The 17,984-nt window shown below is 43.8% G+C and overlaps 1 protein-coding gene across 1 annotated transcript in view; it reads left to right on the top strand.

The window, feature by feature from the left end:
- The first annotated feature begins 611 nt into the window (after positions 1–611).
- Positions 612–17,984, top strand: part of LOC126187761 (serine protease persephone-like) — a 46,908-nt gene continuing 29,535 nt past the window's right edge. The window contains exons 1-2 of the mRNA XM_049929022.1: positions 612–696; positions 16,519–16,836. Of these exons, the coding sequence (XP_049784979.1) occupies positions 612–696; positions 16,519–16,836 (403 nt within the window). The remainder of the gene's footprint in view (positions 697–16,518; positions 16,837–17,984) is intronic.

Below are 17,984 nucleotides of genomic sequence, written 5' to 3' on the forward strand. Positions count from 1 at the left end.
CCGCAAAATAAAACGATTTTTTCCTGTTCCAGTCATTTCTTTCTAAGTTTTGATGGAGAGAGTTTAGAAAATCTCGGCCTAATAACAACTGAGCCTACGCAGTCACACAGTACGAATGCCAACAAACTTTCGGCCACAAAAAAAAAAAAAAAAAAAAAATGTTCAAGTGTGTGCGAAATCTTATGGGACTTAACTGCTAAGGTCACGAGTATCACGAGTACCTAAGCTTACACACTACTTAACCTAAATTATCGTATGAACAAACACACACGCCCATGCCCGAGGGGGGACTCGAACCTCCGCCGGGACCAGCCGCACAGTCGATGACTGCAGCGCCTGAGACCGCTCGGCTAATCCCGCGTGGCTTTCGGCCACAGACAGAGATGCTATCGCCACAGGCGTCGCTAGTATTTCCACTCGCTAGCCGCACACGTGGGACTGCACCGGCCTGAAAGGGGGAAGTGACCGGGCCGGGCGGCGACGAGCGCGCCGCCGCCCCCACGGCGTGGGCCGGGGACCCCCGCGCTGGTGCCACCGCTATATAAGCGGCCGCCGGCGCCCGCCCCCCGACAGACCCAGCCGGCCGTTCACTAATAGCGAGGCCGACCGCAATGGCAGCCGCGTCCTCCACCCCGCTGCTGCTGCTGCTGCTGCTGCTGGTCACGTGCGCGGCCCCTGCTACACTCTTCCTCAACGGTGAGTCGATGCACGCTGTATTGGTCAGTGCACAGCCAGTAGAAACCTACCCGCGACTCTTTAAAGAATATCAGCCCCCACGTACGCGGGGCGTTCTATAACTTACACTCTTTCTTGCGGCCAATTTCGGTTCGAAAAAATGTGGAAGTTCTTGCAGGACAACATACTATTTTCCCGCATCAGCGCGTATAGTTTCATGAGGTACCGACAGGTGGCGGAGCTATATGTAGCCTTCAAAATGGCGTCTGTAATGGAGGTGCATTACAAGCAGATAAATGTCACTGAGGTTTTTTTTTTGGGGGGGGGGGGTAGAAAAGCAGATCGTTGCAGATATGCATAGGCGCTCGTAGAATGTCTCCGGAAACCTGTCACATTAGATTAGATTAATACTAGTTCCATGGATCATGAATACGATATTTCGTATTGATGTGGAACGAGTCAAATTTTCCGATACATGACATAATTAAGTTAATTTAACAACATAATTAAGTTAATATAACAACTTCTTTGTCTTTTTAATTTTTTTATAATTTTTTTGTTTGGTTTTTTTCTTCTTTTCTTAATTTATATCTAAAAATTCCTCTATGGAGTAGAAGTAGTTGTCATTCAGAAATTCTTTTAATTTCTTCTTAAATACTTGTTGGTTATCTGTCAGACTTTTGATACTATTTGGTAAGTGACCAAAGGCTTTAGTGGCAGTATAATTCACCCCTTTCTGTGCCAAAGTTAGATTTAATCTTGAATAGTGAAGATCATCCTTTCTCCTAGTATTGTACTTGTGCACACTGCTATTACTTTTAAATTGGGTTTGGTTGTTAATAACAAATTTCATAAGAGAGTATATATACTGAGAAGCTACTGTGAATATCCCTAGATACTTAAATAAATGTCTGCAGGATGATTTTGGGTGGACTCGATCTATTATTCTGATTACACGCTTTTGTGCAATAAATACTTTATTCCTCAGTGATGAATTACCGCAAAATATGATGCCATATGCAAGCAATGAGTGAAAATAGGCGTAGTAAGCTAATTTACTAAGATGTTTATCACCAAAATTTGCAATGACCCTTATTGCATAAGTAGCTGAACTCAAACGTTTCAGCAGATCATCAATGTGTTTCTGCCAATTTGATCTCTCATCAATGGACACACTTAAAAATTTTGAATATTCTACCTTAGCTATATGCTTCTGATTAAGGTCTATATTTATTAATGGCGTCATACCATTTACTGTACAGAACTGTATGTACTGTGTCTCATCAAACTTCAGTGAGAGTCCGTTTACAAGAAACCACTTAGTAATTTTCTGAAAGACATTATTGACAATTTCATCAGTTAATTCTTGTTTGTCAGGTGTGATTACTGTACTTGTATCATCAGCAAAGAGAACTAACTTTGCCTCTTCATGAATATAGAATGACAAGTCATTAATATATATTAAGAACAACAAAGGACCCAACACCGACCCTTGTGGAACCCCATTCTTGATAGTCCCCAGTTTGAGGAATGTGCTAATCTTTGCGTATTGTGAGAACTGCTTATTTCAACTTTCTGCACTCTTCCAGTTACGTACGAATTAAACCATTTGTGCACTGTCCCACTCATGCCACAATACTTGAGCTTGTCTAGCAGAATTTCATGATATACACAATCAAAAGCCTTTAAGAGATCACAAAAAATCCCAATGGGAGGTGTTCGGTTATTCAGATCATTCAAAATTTGATTGGTGAAAGCATATATGGCATTTTCTGTCGAAAAACCTTTCTGGGACCCAACCGACATTTTGTTAGTACTTCATTTTTACAGATATGTGAAGTTACTCTTGAATACATTACTTTCTAAAAATTTTTGGATAAAGCTAACAGTGAACAAAGGCACGGTGAGTCGTTGGCCGAGGCGTGTCATCATCGCTACAAGGTCGTGCAAACCTGTGCGACCTCCCGTGTGTCGGCACGCCGCCCGCAGCTGTGACACCTACTGTGTCGGAACGTACGGACACTCTCATTCGAGGTGATCGTCGCCACGAACGTTTCCTTCTCCGTAACAATGCAAGGCACCACACAAGTCTGCACACCAGGGAGGAGCTCACAAGAGTTAATTGGACAGTTCTTCGTCATCCACCCTCCAGCCCGGATCTCGCACCCGCAGGAAGTAATACGTGGGTGACGGGGAGGATGTTGCTGCAAGACGTTGGCTCCCATATCGACCATATGATGCGGGCACACAGGTCCTCCCAGTAAGGTGGCGTAAGGCCGTCGCATTTAACGGAGATTATGTTGAAAACTAGGGTGTTCTAGCCAAAAGAGGGGGGAATAATATGGGGTATTGCAGTCCCGAATAAAGCCAACCTGCTTTCAGAAAAAAATTGTCGCATTACTTACTGAACGCGCCTCGTATAAAGCGTAATTCTCCCGAACTATGTGTGGTGCACTATACGTTTGTAGGTACATTCAGTGGCGTATGTGTATATTGTCTACAAAATTTGCTGCGGATAGAGTTAGTGGTAAAGAAGTACCGAAACGTTACGCCTGATGCTGCAGCTTACTCTACGAACAGCGAAAATCTATTAAGTGATATTTTTTTCCGTTTCATCACTTTTTGGGTGGTTTATGCGAGAAAAAGATTTGTAAGGCTTTGAAATTATGTGTCAAGTTTGTTGGATATGGTTAATGGGTCTCATTCTCAAATACTGGACGAATGTAGTCGAGGTAATTTGGTCGCCTTGAGTTAGGCTGTCTCGTAACATACACAGTCTTTCTACCAGTAATTCTTCACTGGCTCTATTAAATCTTTAACATAAATTAATGAGTAGATTATGACAGTATTTTATTTTATTAAATTTGATTGATAACTGTCTGTAATAGTGAAAGTAACATTATTGTTGCCCCAGGAACCTGTTGCATAAACAAAAACTGGGGTTAACGTCCGGGTTAGCCGTTTACTGCTCCATACAGGCCACTGTAGTGCTATCCTTTTGGACTTTAAGAGGGATGTGGTGGGGGAAAAGATGTAAGTGCAATACGCTTACTCCCACTTACATAACTGCTTAACAACATGAAACATAAAAAAATGCCAGTTGAATAATCATCTGACAGTTTTTATCCTGTTAGAGTCCACGCAGCGAAAACACGTAACAGCAAAATTTCCAAATTTAAAGATGGCTATGTCGGTAGTCGAAATATTACTAAATGGAAACAACAACTAAGCACAACACCTGGAAGCTAACTCAATAAAATGCGCCAAGACAGTCTCAGATATCACGTCTAAAAAGTGATACACAAAAGCACAACTAGCTACGTCTTATAAAGATTAGCGTGGAAACAATCGAGAGAAATCAAAGTGCAGCAGAAATGAAATTATTACAGCAATTCAAAATTTATTACAATATACACCTAAATTAAGTAATCTGAGTGAAAATTACAGTAACTGAAATTTAGTTTAAATCAAAATAAATAAATCAATAAAAATTAAAAATAACTTTAATTATTATAGTGGGATAACTCTGACAGACAGATGAAAAATTGTTATCAATAACAAAATAATTTAAAGGAATATTATGAGAAGGAAAGTTGCTACTCACCATATAGCGGAGATGCTGAGTCGCAGATAGGCACAACAAAAGATTTTCACATTTACAGCATTCGCCCAATGGCCTTGGTCAACAATAGGCACACATTGTTGACAAATGCCATTGACCAAAAGCTTTAAGTGTGAAAATGTGTTGTTACAATCCACCTTGGATTTTCCATAGTTTAAAATAATTTAAAAAGTGAGTAGTTTTAATTACTTAGGAAATCAAATAAGTTACCAGAGTAATAGAGATATAAACAACAAGCTTCATCAGTTTCAGTGTATGTATGTGGCATTTTTAATATAACCTTAAGGAAAGGAGGCGGAAAAGCGACAAAAATGAAGTCCTACGAATCTTTTGTCTGTGATGTCTCTGCTGCATAAAAGAATGACGAAGCAGATGTTGAGATACAGTGCTAGAGGGAGAAGGAACTCTAGTAAACCCAAGACGAGGTGTGTTCAGCAGCAACCTTTGAATACGGATAGGCGGTTAGCTTGATGACTGGAAGTGAAGAAGATAATGCTAAACAAAGGATTAGGCATTAGTGCGGCTCAGCATCTAAAACATCCACACAGAAACCTCTTGTCATGTTCACTTAAACTGATGGTAGATTTTTTAAGGACCTCATTCGCCAACTCCGAAACGTGACTGCTTTGCCTTAATTAAAACGATTTTCACTCACACACGCGTTCCTTTAAATAATGTATTCAATTGTTACAATTAAGACAACATTTTAATCTAGGAAGTTACTTAGGTTAAATGCGGACATCTTATGTTAGGAGTGGCCCCGACTGTTATGTGTATCTACTGAAATTACAAGTCGCTGTAACCGTCTAGATATACTATTATTTCCACTGAGTCCTTCGTAGGCTACACTTCCATTATGAGGTAGATTTATGCCAATTAATAAGTCATGCGTGTTCTGAGAGTACGTCATTTGCATTACATCATACCCATAAACAGTTAGTGGAAGGAACAGCATCACTTCTAAAACTCGATGTTACGGATGATTTCAGAACACGTATCGTTGGAGGTACGTGGAAATTACCGCTATTGTTGCTCATATAATTAGCAACATATCCCACGTGTGATTCACTCAATGCATCGTTGGGTTGCGCAACTTCTGTCAGTCTGTAGCAGCCTCTACAACTCTGAAGTGATTCCTGTCGCTAACGACATCGATATCTAGCACGGAGCAGAATTGCAGTCGACTGTGATAGCATCTGACTGAAGTTATTTCCCTGGCAACGACCCGTTGACTGAAGGTGATTTGTCAGACAGTACCTTTCCTAAAGACCTGCAGATGTAGCGGTCTAAAGGTTAGAGTGACATTTACGAGTTACTCAATAGTGCCATCGAGGACCATAACAGGAGGCTAGCGCACACACATCTAAATTCGTTCTCCTACATAAGTTAACAACGATAACCTATCACCTGCGTTTACTAAGCGTTGATAAAATTCTGACTTTAATAAGAAACTGTGAGGTGCGAAGTATCATCCGATCGAGTAAATCTTTCTAGTAGGTCTTGGTGGAGCTATCTGACTGTGCACATATTTCGACAGCAAAAAGCATTCCCAGCTAAGTTTGCCTTTACAGGGGGAACAAGTGTTCGTCTGTTACTCGTAAAGTGAGACATGTGAAAACAAAATCAGGCTGATTAAGCCCGAGAATGCACAGGCGCGGATACCGTACTGCACAAGCAGCGCGCACAGGTTGTTGTTTGCCTTTGATACACGCCGTTCTCGGCTAGTTGCGACGTGTCTACGAATGGTGACTAGTTTTAATAAAGGCGAAAATAATGAAAATGGTCGCGGAAATCAGGATAGGAACCGAGATACAAGTTTCGAGCGAGCGAAATGTCACAGCATCGGACATTTACAGCCAAATCTGTGAGATTTGCAGGGAAAGAAGTATTGAGATTTCTTCTGAAGGGATCTTATGGTCTGTCTCTGTATAGAAACGGTCTTGCTGGAACAAGAAGACCTCGAGTTCCAGTACAAACGTGTTACAGGAACTATGAAATGAGTGGACACTAACATTCATGCATCTCGATTCATATTCTTAACAATCCTGTTCGCATTTAAATTACAGACTTTATAGTATGAACTGTTGTACTTACATTATCCCGTATTACCCAGACCCTCAAAGTTGGTCCTATTTTATTCATAATTAACATCGGATGGTATGAATTATCGCTCATGAAATCTATCATTTGAGTTTTGTTATCCTAAATGGATTACTTTATCGTTTTTCTCAGTTAATAGCTGAACTGCTCGTGCCTGGATCCGTTCTGGGGCTTACAACAGTCGGTTTACCTCAAGTGCTCCAATTTTGGAACAAACTTTTAAATCTCAAACAGCAAAAATTATCTGTGTAGTTTATTTAGACACCCATCCCGCAGCCGAGGCCACTAAGACACGCCCGTGCGGGACTCTCGACTCTGAGGCAGGTGGTTCCAGTCCTGCCGGTCGAAGAACTTCTGACCACCAGCAAGCGAAGGTTGCTATCAGTGGGACACCTGAAGAAAATATGCAATAAAATCCTCGCATATCGTAATAAACATATTATTTTCAGTGCAACTTGAACCTCGTCTTTTGCATTTCACATTAACAGACACAGAAGTCATAAATACTCAATTTTAATGAAATATTTGAAAAATGAGAACATCCAACCAATAATGACGATTGGTTTCCTTCGCTGCGCCAGGCAGTTTCCGTGAACGGGCTATAGTGTAAGAGCTATTGATTACAACACACATCTAAGTATGCGTCAATACATTTCATTTTTTTATTTTAGGGGATTTCTTCTGCAATCTGAAGTACAATAATATACAGGGTGATTCAAAAAGAATACCACAACTTTAGGAATTTAAAACTCTGCAACGACAAAAGGCAGAGCTAAGCACTATCTGTTGGCGAATTAAGGGAGCTATAAAGTTTCATTTAGTTGTACATTTGTTCGCTTGAGGCGCTGTTGACTAGGCGTCAGCGTCAGTTGATGCTAAGATGGCGACCGCTCAACAGAAAGCTTTTTGTGTTATTGAGTACGGCTGAAGTGAATCGACGACAGTTGTTCAGCGTGCATTTGGAACGAAGTATGGTGTTAAACCTCCTGATAGGTGGTGTATTAAAGGTTGGTATAAACAGTTTACAGAGAATGGGTGTTTGTGCAAAGGGAAAAGTTCTGGACGGCCAAGAACGAGTGATGAAAATGTAGCACGCATCCAGCAAGCATTTGTTCGCAGCCCAGGAAAATCGACTCGCAGAGCTAGCAGAGAGCTGCAAATTCCACAATCGACTGTATGGATAGTCCTACGAAAAAGGTTAGTTATGAAACCTTATCGTCTGAAATTGGTTCAAGCACTGTCTGCAGCTGATAAGATTAAAAGAATCGATTTCTGTGATTTTATCCTTGCTCAAATGGAAACAGATGAATCTTTCGTTTCAAAGATTGTGTTTAGTGATGAAGCAACTTTCCACACTAACGGGAAAGTCAACCGTCACAATGTCTGTATATGGGGCACTGAGAATCCGCGGGAAACAACTCAGTATGAACGTGACTCGCCTAAGGTGAATGTTTTCTGTGGCATTTCAGCCAATAAAGTTTTTGGTCCCTTTTTCTTCGAAGGTGCTACTGTAACTGGACTACAGTATCTGGAGATGTTAGAGAATTGGCTGTTCCCTCAGCTCGAACAAGAAGCACAACAATTCATATTTCAGCAGGATGGAGCGCCACCACATTGGCACTTATCTCTCCGTAACTACCTGAACGTCAACTACCCGAGGCGATGGATCGGCCGCCAGGCAGCCCGTGACAGAGCACTTCATCACTGGCCTCCAAGAAGCCCTGATCTTACCCCCTGCGATTTTTTCTTATGGGGGTATGTTAAGGATATGGTGTTTCGGCCACCTCTCCCAGCCACCATTGATGATTTGAAACGAGAAATAACAGCAGCTATCCAAACTGTAACGCCTGATATGCTACAGAGTGTGTGGAACGAGTTGGAGTATCGGGTTGATATTGCTCGAGTGTCTGGAGGGGGCCATATTGAACATCTCTGAAATTGTTTTTGAGTGAAAAAAAACCTTTTTAAATACTCTTTGTAATGATGTATGACAGAAGGTTATATTATGTTTCTTTCATTAAATACACATTTTTAAAGTTGTGGTATTCTTTTTGAATCACCCTGTACATTCGAAAGCAAGGTAGCTGAAAGTATAAATGTCACCTTCAAGGGTAAAAATAAAAGAAAAAATGCATCTGACTTATTATCACAACAAACTATTAGGAAACATATAATAAAATCCATTGCTTAAATTTGTTTCATAATGGCCTACTTAGGGCTAAGATTAGACAGAATTCGAGGTGGCATGTAGAAAGCGACTCGGAGCCATCTCTCAACAACGCCCAGTCGCCGTGCACAGCGCGTAACTTTATGTTGTGAATGTGACAAGATGGTGTGAACTGCTCGCACTTTCCTATGAAGACTTCAGAAATTTAATCACTATTATCGTATTACAACGACGTTTCAATCACTGATACTAGTCGATTACAAGAAATAGTCCAAATCCTACCTTCTTCCTTGTTACTTTGTGTCTTCGTGGAACAACTCGCGACTAACATGACGAATCTTTGGCAACAAGGGCACACTTAATGGCCGGTAGCATGCACCTCGTGTGAGTACCTATAAAGAAATCGAACTGGCCCATTGATAGCAACCTTACCCTATTGTAAGTAGTCTGTTTTTGATGACCCACCAATACCGTTATTTCTACAAGGACTATAGTGGGTCTACACGTTTTATGATCCACCAATACCATTATTTCTACAAGGACTACAGTGGGTCTGCATCTTTGATGACCCACCAGTACCATTATTTCTACAAGGACTGCAGTGGGTCTGCACCTCGGGTGGCCCGCCAATAACATAATCTCTACCAGGACTACAGTCGGTCTGCTCTGTGATGACCTACCTACCAATATTTTTCAAAACGTCGAATGACTCTGCTGTGGATTTGCTCTGTTGTGGCCCATTACCTGTCAGCATGTCAAGAGTCAGCACTGTCTTTCCGTTGGAAGGACAACACTACTTCTTCAAGACTGCATGTAAATCTACTACTTCCGTGTGCATTGTCTTTTACTGCTCAGACTTTGAGAAAAGAAACGGCAGTTTTACTGTGATGGATGATCAGGACTGTCTTTATGGACTGTGAGAAAATTTTAGCTTTTGACCAACATTGTATTAATAAGTGTGTGCATTTGATTTCTTTGTTATTGTAATTATGAAAAATTTTTTCAAATCTGTATTGGCCACTGCCCAAAACAATTTGTAAAATTTTTTGTGGGGAGCATGGGGGCTATGTAAGTAGGCTGTTTAGGTTCTTCTATTGGTAACGCCGCTGCCACGTAGCGCTCTCTGTATGAAAATCACTGGCTGTGCTGTGTGCAGTCTGTGGCTAGTTTGCATTGTTGTCTGCCATTGTAGTGTTGGGCAGCTGGATGTGAACAGCGCGTAGCGTTGTGCAGTTGGAGATGAGCCGCCAGCAGTGGTGGATGTGGGGAGAGAGATGGCGGAGTTTTGAAATTTGTAACACTGGATGTTATGAACTGCTATATATATTATGACTATTAAGGTAAATACATTGTTTGTTCTCTATTGACATCTTTCAATTGCTAAGTATGCCTATCAGTAGTTAGTGCCTTCTGTAGTTTGAATCTTTTATTTAGCTGGCAGTATTGGCGCTCGCTGTATTGCAGTAGTTCGAGTAATGAAGATTTTTGTGAGGTAAGTGATTTGTGAAAGGTACAGGTTAATGTTAGTCAGGGCCATTCCTTTGTAGGGATTTCTGAAAGTCAGATTGCGTTGCGCTAAAAAATATTGTGTGTCAGTTTAAGCACAGTCATGTATAATTGTTCAAAGGGGACGTTTCACTATATGGCCAGCAAAGGAAAGCGACTTGTTGGTATAAAGTTCCTGATCACGAGATTATGCACGAATGTGCTGGGATAAACTGCAAACCTCTCCACGGTGTATCATGGAGTGAGAGCAAGGGACACTTATAATGGTGATCTTACAGCTGGATGGGGAGATGTCAAGACAAAGGTTCTTTGCGAGACGACTAGGCTTTCACTCCTTCTGTTTTCCCATCTGCAGGCGCCACAAACATGGCGTGGCACCTGATAGTCCACAGTTGCCTCCCGCACTCAGCAGATACACCTGAGACGCAGCTCTCACATACAGCGACGAAAGGGGGCACTGTGCGCGTGGTGGAAGGAACCACTTTGCGATTGGGGACCGACGCTGTACGATGCTTCGTTTCTTTTCGTTCTTCCTGTGTGTGATTGTCTTTAAATTTGTGTTGGGCCCAATGGTGTTCTTAATCTACACAAATGGCCTACCGTACATGTCCATACTCCACAAGCCACCGTACGGTGCGTGGCGGAGAGCACCCAGTGCCACTACTGCTCATTTCATTTCCAGTTCCACTCGCCAATAGAGCGACGGAAAAACAGCTATCTACACTCCTGGAAATTGAAATAAGAACACCGTGAATTCATTGTCCCAGGAAGGGGAAACTTTATTGGTACATTCCTGGGGTCAGATACATCACATGATCACACTGACAGAACCACAGGCACATAGACACAGGCAACAGAGCATGCACAATGTCGGCACTAGTACAGTGTATATCCACCTTTCGCAGCAATGCAGGCTGCTATTCTCCCATGGAGACGATCGTAGAGATGCTGGATGTAGTCCTGTGGAACGGCTTGCCATGCCATTTCCACCTGGCGCCTCAGTTGGACCAACGTTCGTGCTGGACGTGCAGACCGCGTGAGACGACGCTTCATCCAGTCCCAAACATGCTCAATGGGGGACAGATCCGGCGATCTTGCTGGCCAGGGTAGTTGACTTACACCTTCTAGAGCACGTTGGGTGGCACGGGATACATGCGGACGTGCATTGTCCTGTTGGAACAGCAAGTTCCCTTGCCGGTCTAGGAATGGTAAAACGATGGGTTCGATGACGGTTTGGATGTACCGTGCACTATTCAGTGTCCCCTCGACGATCACCAGTGGTGTACGGCCAGTGTAGGAGATCGCTCCCCACACCATGATGCCGGGTGTAGGCCCTGTGTGCCTCGGTCGTATGCAGTCCTGATTGTGGCGCTCACCTGCACGGCGCCAAACACGCATACGACCATCATTGGCACCAAGGCAGAAGCGACTCTCATCGCTGAAGACGACACGTCTCCATTCGTCCCTCCATTCACGCCTGTCGCGACACCACTGGAGGCGGGCTGCACGATGTTGGGGCGTGAGCGGAAGACGGCCTAAAGGTGTGCGGGACCGTAGCCCAGCTTCATGGAGACGGTTGCGAATGGTCCTCGCCGATACCCCAGCAGCAACAGTGTCCCTAATTTGCTGGGAAGTGGCGGTGCGGTCCCCTACGGCACTGCGTAGGATCCTACGGTCTTGGCGTGCATCCGTGCGTCGCTGCGGTCCGGTCCCAGGTCGACGGGCACGTGCACCTTCCGCCGACCACTGGCGACAACATCGATGTACTGTGGAGACCTCACGCCCCACGTGTTGAGCAATTCGGCGGTACGTCCATCCGGCCTCCCGCATGCCCACTATACGCCCTCGCTCAAAGTCCGTCAACTGCACATACGGTTCACGTCCACGCTGTCGCGGCATGCTACCAGTGTTAAAGACTGCGATGGAGCTCCGTATGCCACGGCAAACTGGCTGACACTGACGGCGGCGGTGCACAAATGCTGCGCAGCTAGCGCCATTCGACGGCCAACACCGCGGTTCCTGGTGTGTCCGCTGTGCCGTGCGTGTGATCATTGCTTGTACAGCCCTCTCGCAGTGTCCGGAGCAAGTATGGTGGGTCTGACACATCGGTGTCAATGTGTTCTTTTTTCCATTTCCAGGAGTGTATTTGCCTCCGCACGACCCCTAATTTCTCGCATCTCATATTCGTGGTCTTTACGCGCAATGTATGCTTCAAATGCCGGTTGTCTAAATTTTCTCAGTAGTGTTCCTCGAACCTACGTCTCCTTCCCTCCAGGGATTCTCATTTGAGTTCCCGAAGCACCGCCGTAACACTAGCGTGTTATTCGAACCTACTGGTAGCAAATCTAGCGGCCCGTCTCTGAATTCTACATTTACAGCTACATCTAAATGGATACTCTGTAGATTCCACTTAAGAGCCCGGCAGATGGCTCATCGAACCACTTTCACAATAATTCTCTATTTTTTTCACTCTGGAACAGAGCACGGAAAAAACTAACACCTATATCTCAGTGCTAGCTGTGATTTCCCTCATTTTATTATGATGATAGTTTTCCCCTATGTAGGTCGGCGTCAACAAAATATTTAAACGTTCGGAGAAGAAATTTGGTGAACATAATTTGCTGAGAAGATCCCGCCGCAGCGAGAAACGCCTTTCTTTTAGTGATGTCCACCTCAAATCCTGTATCATGTCCGTGACTCTCTCTCCCCTATTTCTCGATAGTACAAAACGTGCTACACTTCTTTGAACTTTCCTGATGTACTCCGTCAATTCTATCTGGTAGGGATCCCACACCCTGCAGCAGTACTCCAAAAGAGGACGAATAAGCATAGTGTAGGCAGTCTCTTTAGTAGATCTGCGCGTCTTCTAACTCTTCTGTCAATAACATTCTTTGGTTCGCCTTCCCAACAACATTTTCTATATATTCTTTAGAGTTTAAGTTGTTGTTAATTATAATTCCTAGGTATTTGTCGAATTTACGGCCTTTAGATTTAATCGATTTATCGTGTAACCGAAGTTTAAAGGATTCCTTTTAGTACGCATGTGGATGACCTCATTATTTATGGTCGATTGCCAATTTTTGCAGCATACAGATATCTCTTCTAAATATTTTTGCAATTTGTTTTGACCTTCCGATGACTTTTACTAGACGATAAACGATAGCATGATCTTTACACTATCTACAACGGCTACTCAAATTGTCTCTTTAGAATTTGAGGTAGGGAACCTGGGATCGGAGAAGCAGGTTCAAGCAGATAATAGGAATAGAATCACATTACTGTGCACTTCTTTATTTACGTTAGTTACAGTTGACTAAAAATGGCTCTGAGCACTATGGGACTTAACATCTGTGGTCATCAGTCTCCTAGAACTTAGAACTACTTAAACCTAACTAACCTAAGGACATCACACACATCCATGCCCGAGGCAGGATTCGAACCTGCGACCGTAGTAGTCGCGCGGTTCCGGACTGAGCGCCTGAACCGCTAGACCACCGCGGCCGACTACAGTTGACTAGGTAACATCATTGACACAATGAACGTACCGTTTGTAATGTATCTCACAAAATGTGCTTAAACTGGCGGCCATCAATACAAATGCAAGCACGACAGCGGCGCACCCTGGCGCACCCCCACAAATACCCCTGGTGTGTTTCGAATCACATCACAGGCAGCTACAATTGTGGCAACTATAGTTCAATTCTTTTATCTTGGCGGCTCGCGCATGCACGCCCAGGCGCGGGAGATTGCTGCGTTGCCAGTTGCACACGACGCACGCGCCAATAGAAGCAGCGCCACAGTATAGCATAGTTCGCAAACTTACGTTTAGGGGGGAGCGCGCAGTTCATGAAGTAAAGCCACCACGGCCGCATTAACCCTTTCGCTGCTACAAAGACGTGCTCCCTGCATTCCGCGCTGTGCGCGATTTTGTCACTGCACTGCTCGCCTGTGCAGACACATCGTGTTCCGACTGCTTTGACACTCTTATCAATCGATTCCACAAAAACTATTTGGCCCAAAAATTAGATTTTTACACATCTTCTTGACTGATACCTTCCCCCCCCCATAAATGACTTAATTTTGTTTCGATGTTCAACGCAGTTATTATGCAGCATTAAATATAGTAACCAACTGCACGAAATTTTGAAGAGTTTGCAGAGGTAAAAGTCCATAGAGTATACTTTCCGTATGGTCGATTTTAGTTGCCACAATGTTGAGAATGAAATGTGGACAATATACCTAAATTTCATATAAAATTTACTGTATAACAATAGCTCATTTAAGTACCACATAGGTGTCGTACGTAATATTGAGAAATATTCCGTCTTTCGCGACTGTAATAAAAGTTTTATTTACACTGAGCACGTTTGGCTTTATTTTAAAGCACTTCAATCAATCAATCAAAAGGAAGTAGACAAAATGCATTAAACAAAACTGTGGACTTACAAAAACATTAGGACTTGAATATACCGACTATCAGTGAAGTGCTCTGAGCTATGTCAAATATAATTTTTGTGTGGCACACACAAACATCATTTATTTGCTAAAACACTGATCTGCCAACACAAACCTTGAATATTGTGTTACCGCAGCACAAAACTACGAAAGGTGACTTGGCAATGGGGGAGACAAAATACTGTCCACTGAAGATGCTTCAAAAGAGAGAAACGCGTCTGGTCTAAATAAGCCCCTTATTACAGTTGCACAAGAGGAATATATTTCAGTACCATTGGTAAAACTGCGACTGCGGAACAAAAACAAGGAAGAGAACATGAGTACCATTGTGTATGTGCCATACCTTTCCTTGATTGAAGTGCTTTAAAATAAAGCCAAACGCGTCCGGTGTAAATAATACTTTTATTACAGTCGCGAAAGACGGAATATTTCTCAATATTACATACGACACCTATGTCGTACTTAAATTATATGAGGTATTGTTATACAGTAAATTTTATATGAAATTTAGGTATCTTGTCCACATTTCATTCTCAACATTGTGGCAACTAAAATCGACCATACGGAAAGTATACTCTATGGACTTCTACCTCTGCAAACTCTTCAAAATTTCGTGCAGTGGTTTACTACATTTAATGGTGCATAATAACTGCGTTGAACATCGAAACAAAATTAAGTCATTTATGGGGGGGGGGGGGGGAGGGGGAAGGTATCAGTCAAGAAGACGTGTAAAAATCAAATTTTTGAGCCAAATAGTTTTTGTGAAATCGAATGATAAGTGTGTCAAAGCAGTGGGAACACCTGTGTCTGCACAGGCGAGCAGTGCAGTGATGACAAAATCACGCACAGCGCGGAATGCGGCGACCACGTGTCTGCAGCAGCGAAAGGGTTAATGAAGAGACAAAGCACTAGAAATTTCAAAAAATTGCATTCAAACGAATATAATTCGTGAAGTAAGGCACTTCGATATTGTTTTTAAATAATGAAAATATTAAGTATCGCCCAAGGTTTGAACTCATAACCTCTTGCGTAGCAGCCCAACACCTTCGCCGCTACGCTAACGCACCTCGTCTGACTTCCTAATCCCATGAGGAGTATAATACGACACGCAGAATACTGACGAACACTGTTGGTATGACTATGAATTACTCACGTTTCGTCGAAGTACAATAGGAAATAAACAATTACCGCTGTTCTTTATTGCAAAAAAGCGGTTCGTGAGAGTGATACAAACACCTTTCCTTGCCATCGCCTAAATTAGGAGTTTTATAGCTTGTTTGGTTTAATTAATTAGTAGAATATGAAGCAGTTGGTATAAAGAATGCTTTTTCCAAACTTTCTATAAAAGAATGTCTGCTATCAAGACATTGCTATTGTTCTATTACTTTATTTATGACTGAACGTTTCTAAAACTGAAGACACTCGTCCATGCTCTGCACTGCAGTCGAAATGTGGCAACGTCGTTCTCTGTTCATTGGCTGACTGTGTTTTGTGACGTCAGATGCGCAGAACGAACCTAAACTCGGCCGCCAACATAAATGAGTTCCATCTTCCTAGCAGGAAATAATGTACATGTAAATAAACATCGCAGTAGGTGTAAACTTGCACGCGTGTTTGTTGTAAATAAGCTGGAAAACAGTAATGCTAGACAAAGTGGTAGACAAGTTTACTTCCATATATCCATAAGCTGGTTTCTTCGACTCCCAAGTTCCCACCTCAAATTGTTCAATGGAGCATTCTCTATGTCCTGTTACATTTTTACACGCTCTTACGGAACCATCCTGTAGAAAAGGAACAGCAGAGGGCCTGTAACACCACTTTGGCGAACGCCAGAAATCACTTCCGTTTTACTCGGCGACTTACCGTGACCTCTCTGACCGGAAGTAACGAGTCTAGCCGCCCCTCCTCCGGGCGCCGCCCCCGCCGCTTTTGCCGCAAGGCCCGCCCCTGCAGAGCGCCTGCTGCTACTGTTGCTGTCGCTGTCCTCCCGCAGAGGGCGCCGCCTGCTGGGACGACGCGTCCGCCGCCCCCGGCACCTGCCGCAGGGTGCGCCACTGCCGCAGCGCGCTCCGCGCCATCCTGGAGCGCCGGCCGCTGCCTCGCCGCTGCGGCTTCGTCGGCTTCGACGAGGTCGTCTGCTGCACGGACGACCGGCGCGACGAGTGCGACGGCGGCGTCCCGGCGGACGGCTGGGGTCGGCACGACGGCGGAGACGACGACGTCCGGGACCCGTACGGGGACGCCGGTGACAACGACGTCTGGGCAGAGGACGGCCGCGCGGGGCTAGAGGACGAACGGCCCAGTGTAGCAGGTGAGCGGGTCTCACACTGGTCCGTGCAACATAACGGCCAGTTCTCTCGTCCAGACCGCTTCAGTAAAAAATGACGCTTATTTCGACAAGTGTGAAAAACTTGGAACTCCGTTCTAGGACACACGAACCGTTTTGTGTCTCAGTTATTCGAAATGTCGTCTCGTGGTCAGTAACACACGGAAAAAAGTTCCACCTATGTAGAAGTCACTGTAGCTTCTTCTTTTCTTCAATATCTATATCGAAAGGGTGTAAAAAAGGGCAGGTCATTTTGTATTATCACCTAATAGGGGAGAGAGTGTGGCAGATATCGAGTTGGGATGGAAGTCATTAAAGCAAAGACGTTTTTCGTCGCGGCGAGATCTATATACGAAATTTCAGTCACCAACTTTCTCTTCCGAATGCGAAAATATTTTGTTGAGCCCAACCTACATAGGTAGGAATTATCATCAAAATAAAATAAGAGAAATCAGAGCTCGAACAGAAAGGTTTAGGTGTTCGTTTTTCCCGCGCGCTGTTCGGGAGTGGAATGGTGGAGAGATAGTATGATTGTGGTTCGATGAACCCTCTGCCAAGCACTTGAATGTGAATTGCAGAGTAATCATGTAGATGTATACCGTCTCTGGCGCAATTCGCAATGGCGGACAACTACTTATTCACGATTTCGTAATTATTTTGTTTCCAACTAGCTGAGTACCAATTGTTGCACGGTTATGTATTTTATTCCAGTTCCATTATTCTTTCGTCTCCTTTAATCTCTCTCTGCCCGCCTCCTTCCCCCCTCCCACCGTCCACTTCCTGCAGCCAGCTCTACCTCCTCCTGGTCCTGTCTCTCTCTGTCTACCATCTCCTGTTCCTCTCTCTTGTCCATGTTCTCCTCTCTCTACTATCTATCTCATCTTCCCTTTCTCTGATCATTTTCTCCTCCTCTCGTCTCCGCCCGTCGTCTCTCCTCTTTCTTCGTTCATTTCCCTCTCCCCTCACTGTGTCCGTTGGCCTGTGTGGCCGAGCGGTTCTAGACGCTTGAGTCCGGAACCGCGCGACCGCTACAATCGCAGGTTCGAGTCCTGCCTCGGGCATGGATGTGTGTGATGTCCTTAGGTTAGTTAGGTTTAAGTAGTTCTAGGTCTAGGGGACTGATGACCTCAGAT

Source organism: Schistocerca cancellata, chromosome 5, assembly GCF_023864275.1.
Source record: "Schistocerca cancellata isolate TAMUIC-IGC-003103 chromosome 5, iqSchCanc2.1, whole genome shotgun sequence".
Taxonomy (NCBI): Eukaryota; Metazoa; Arthropoda; class Insecta; order Orthoptera; family Acrididae; genus Schistocerca; species Schistocerca cancellata.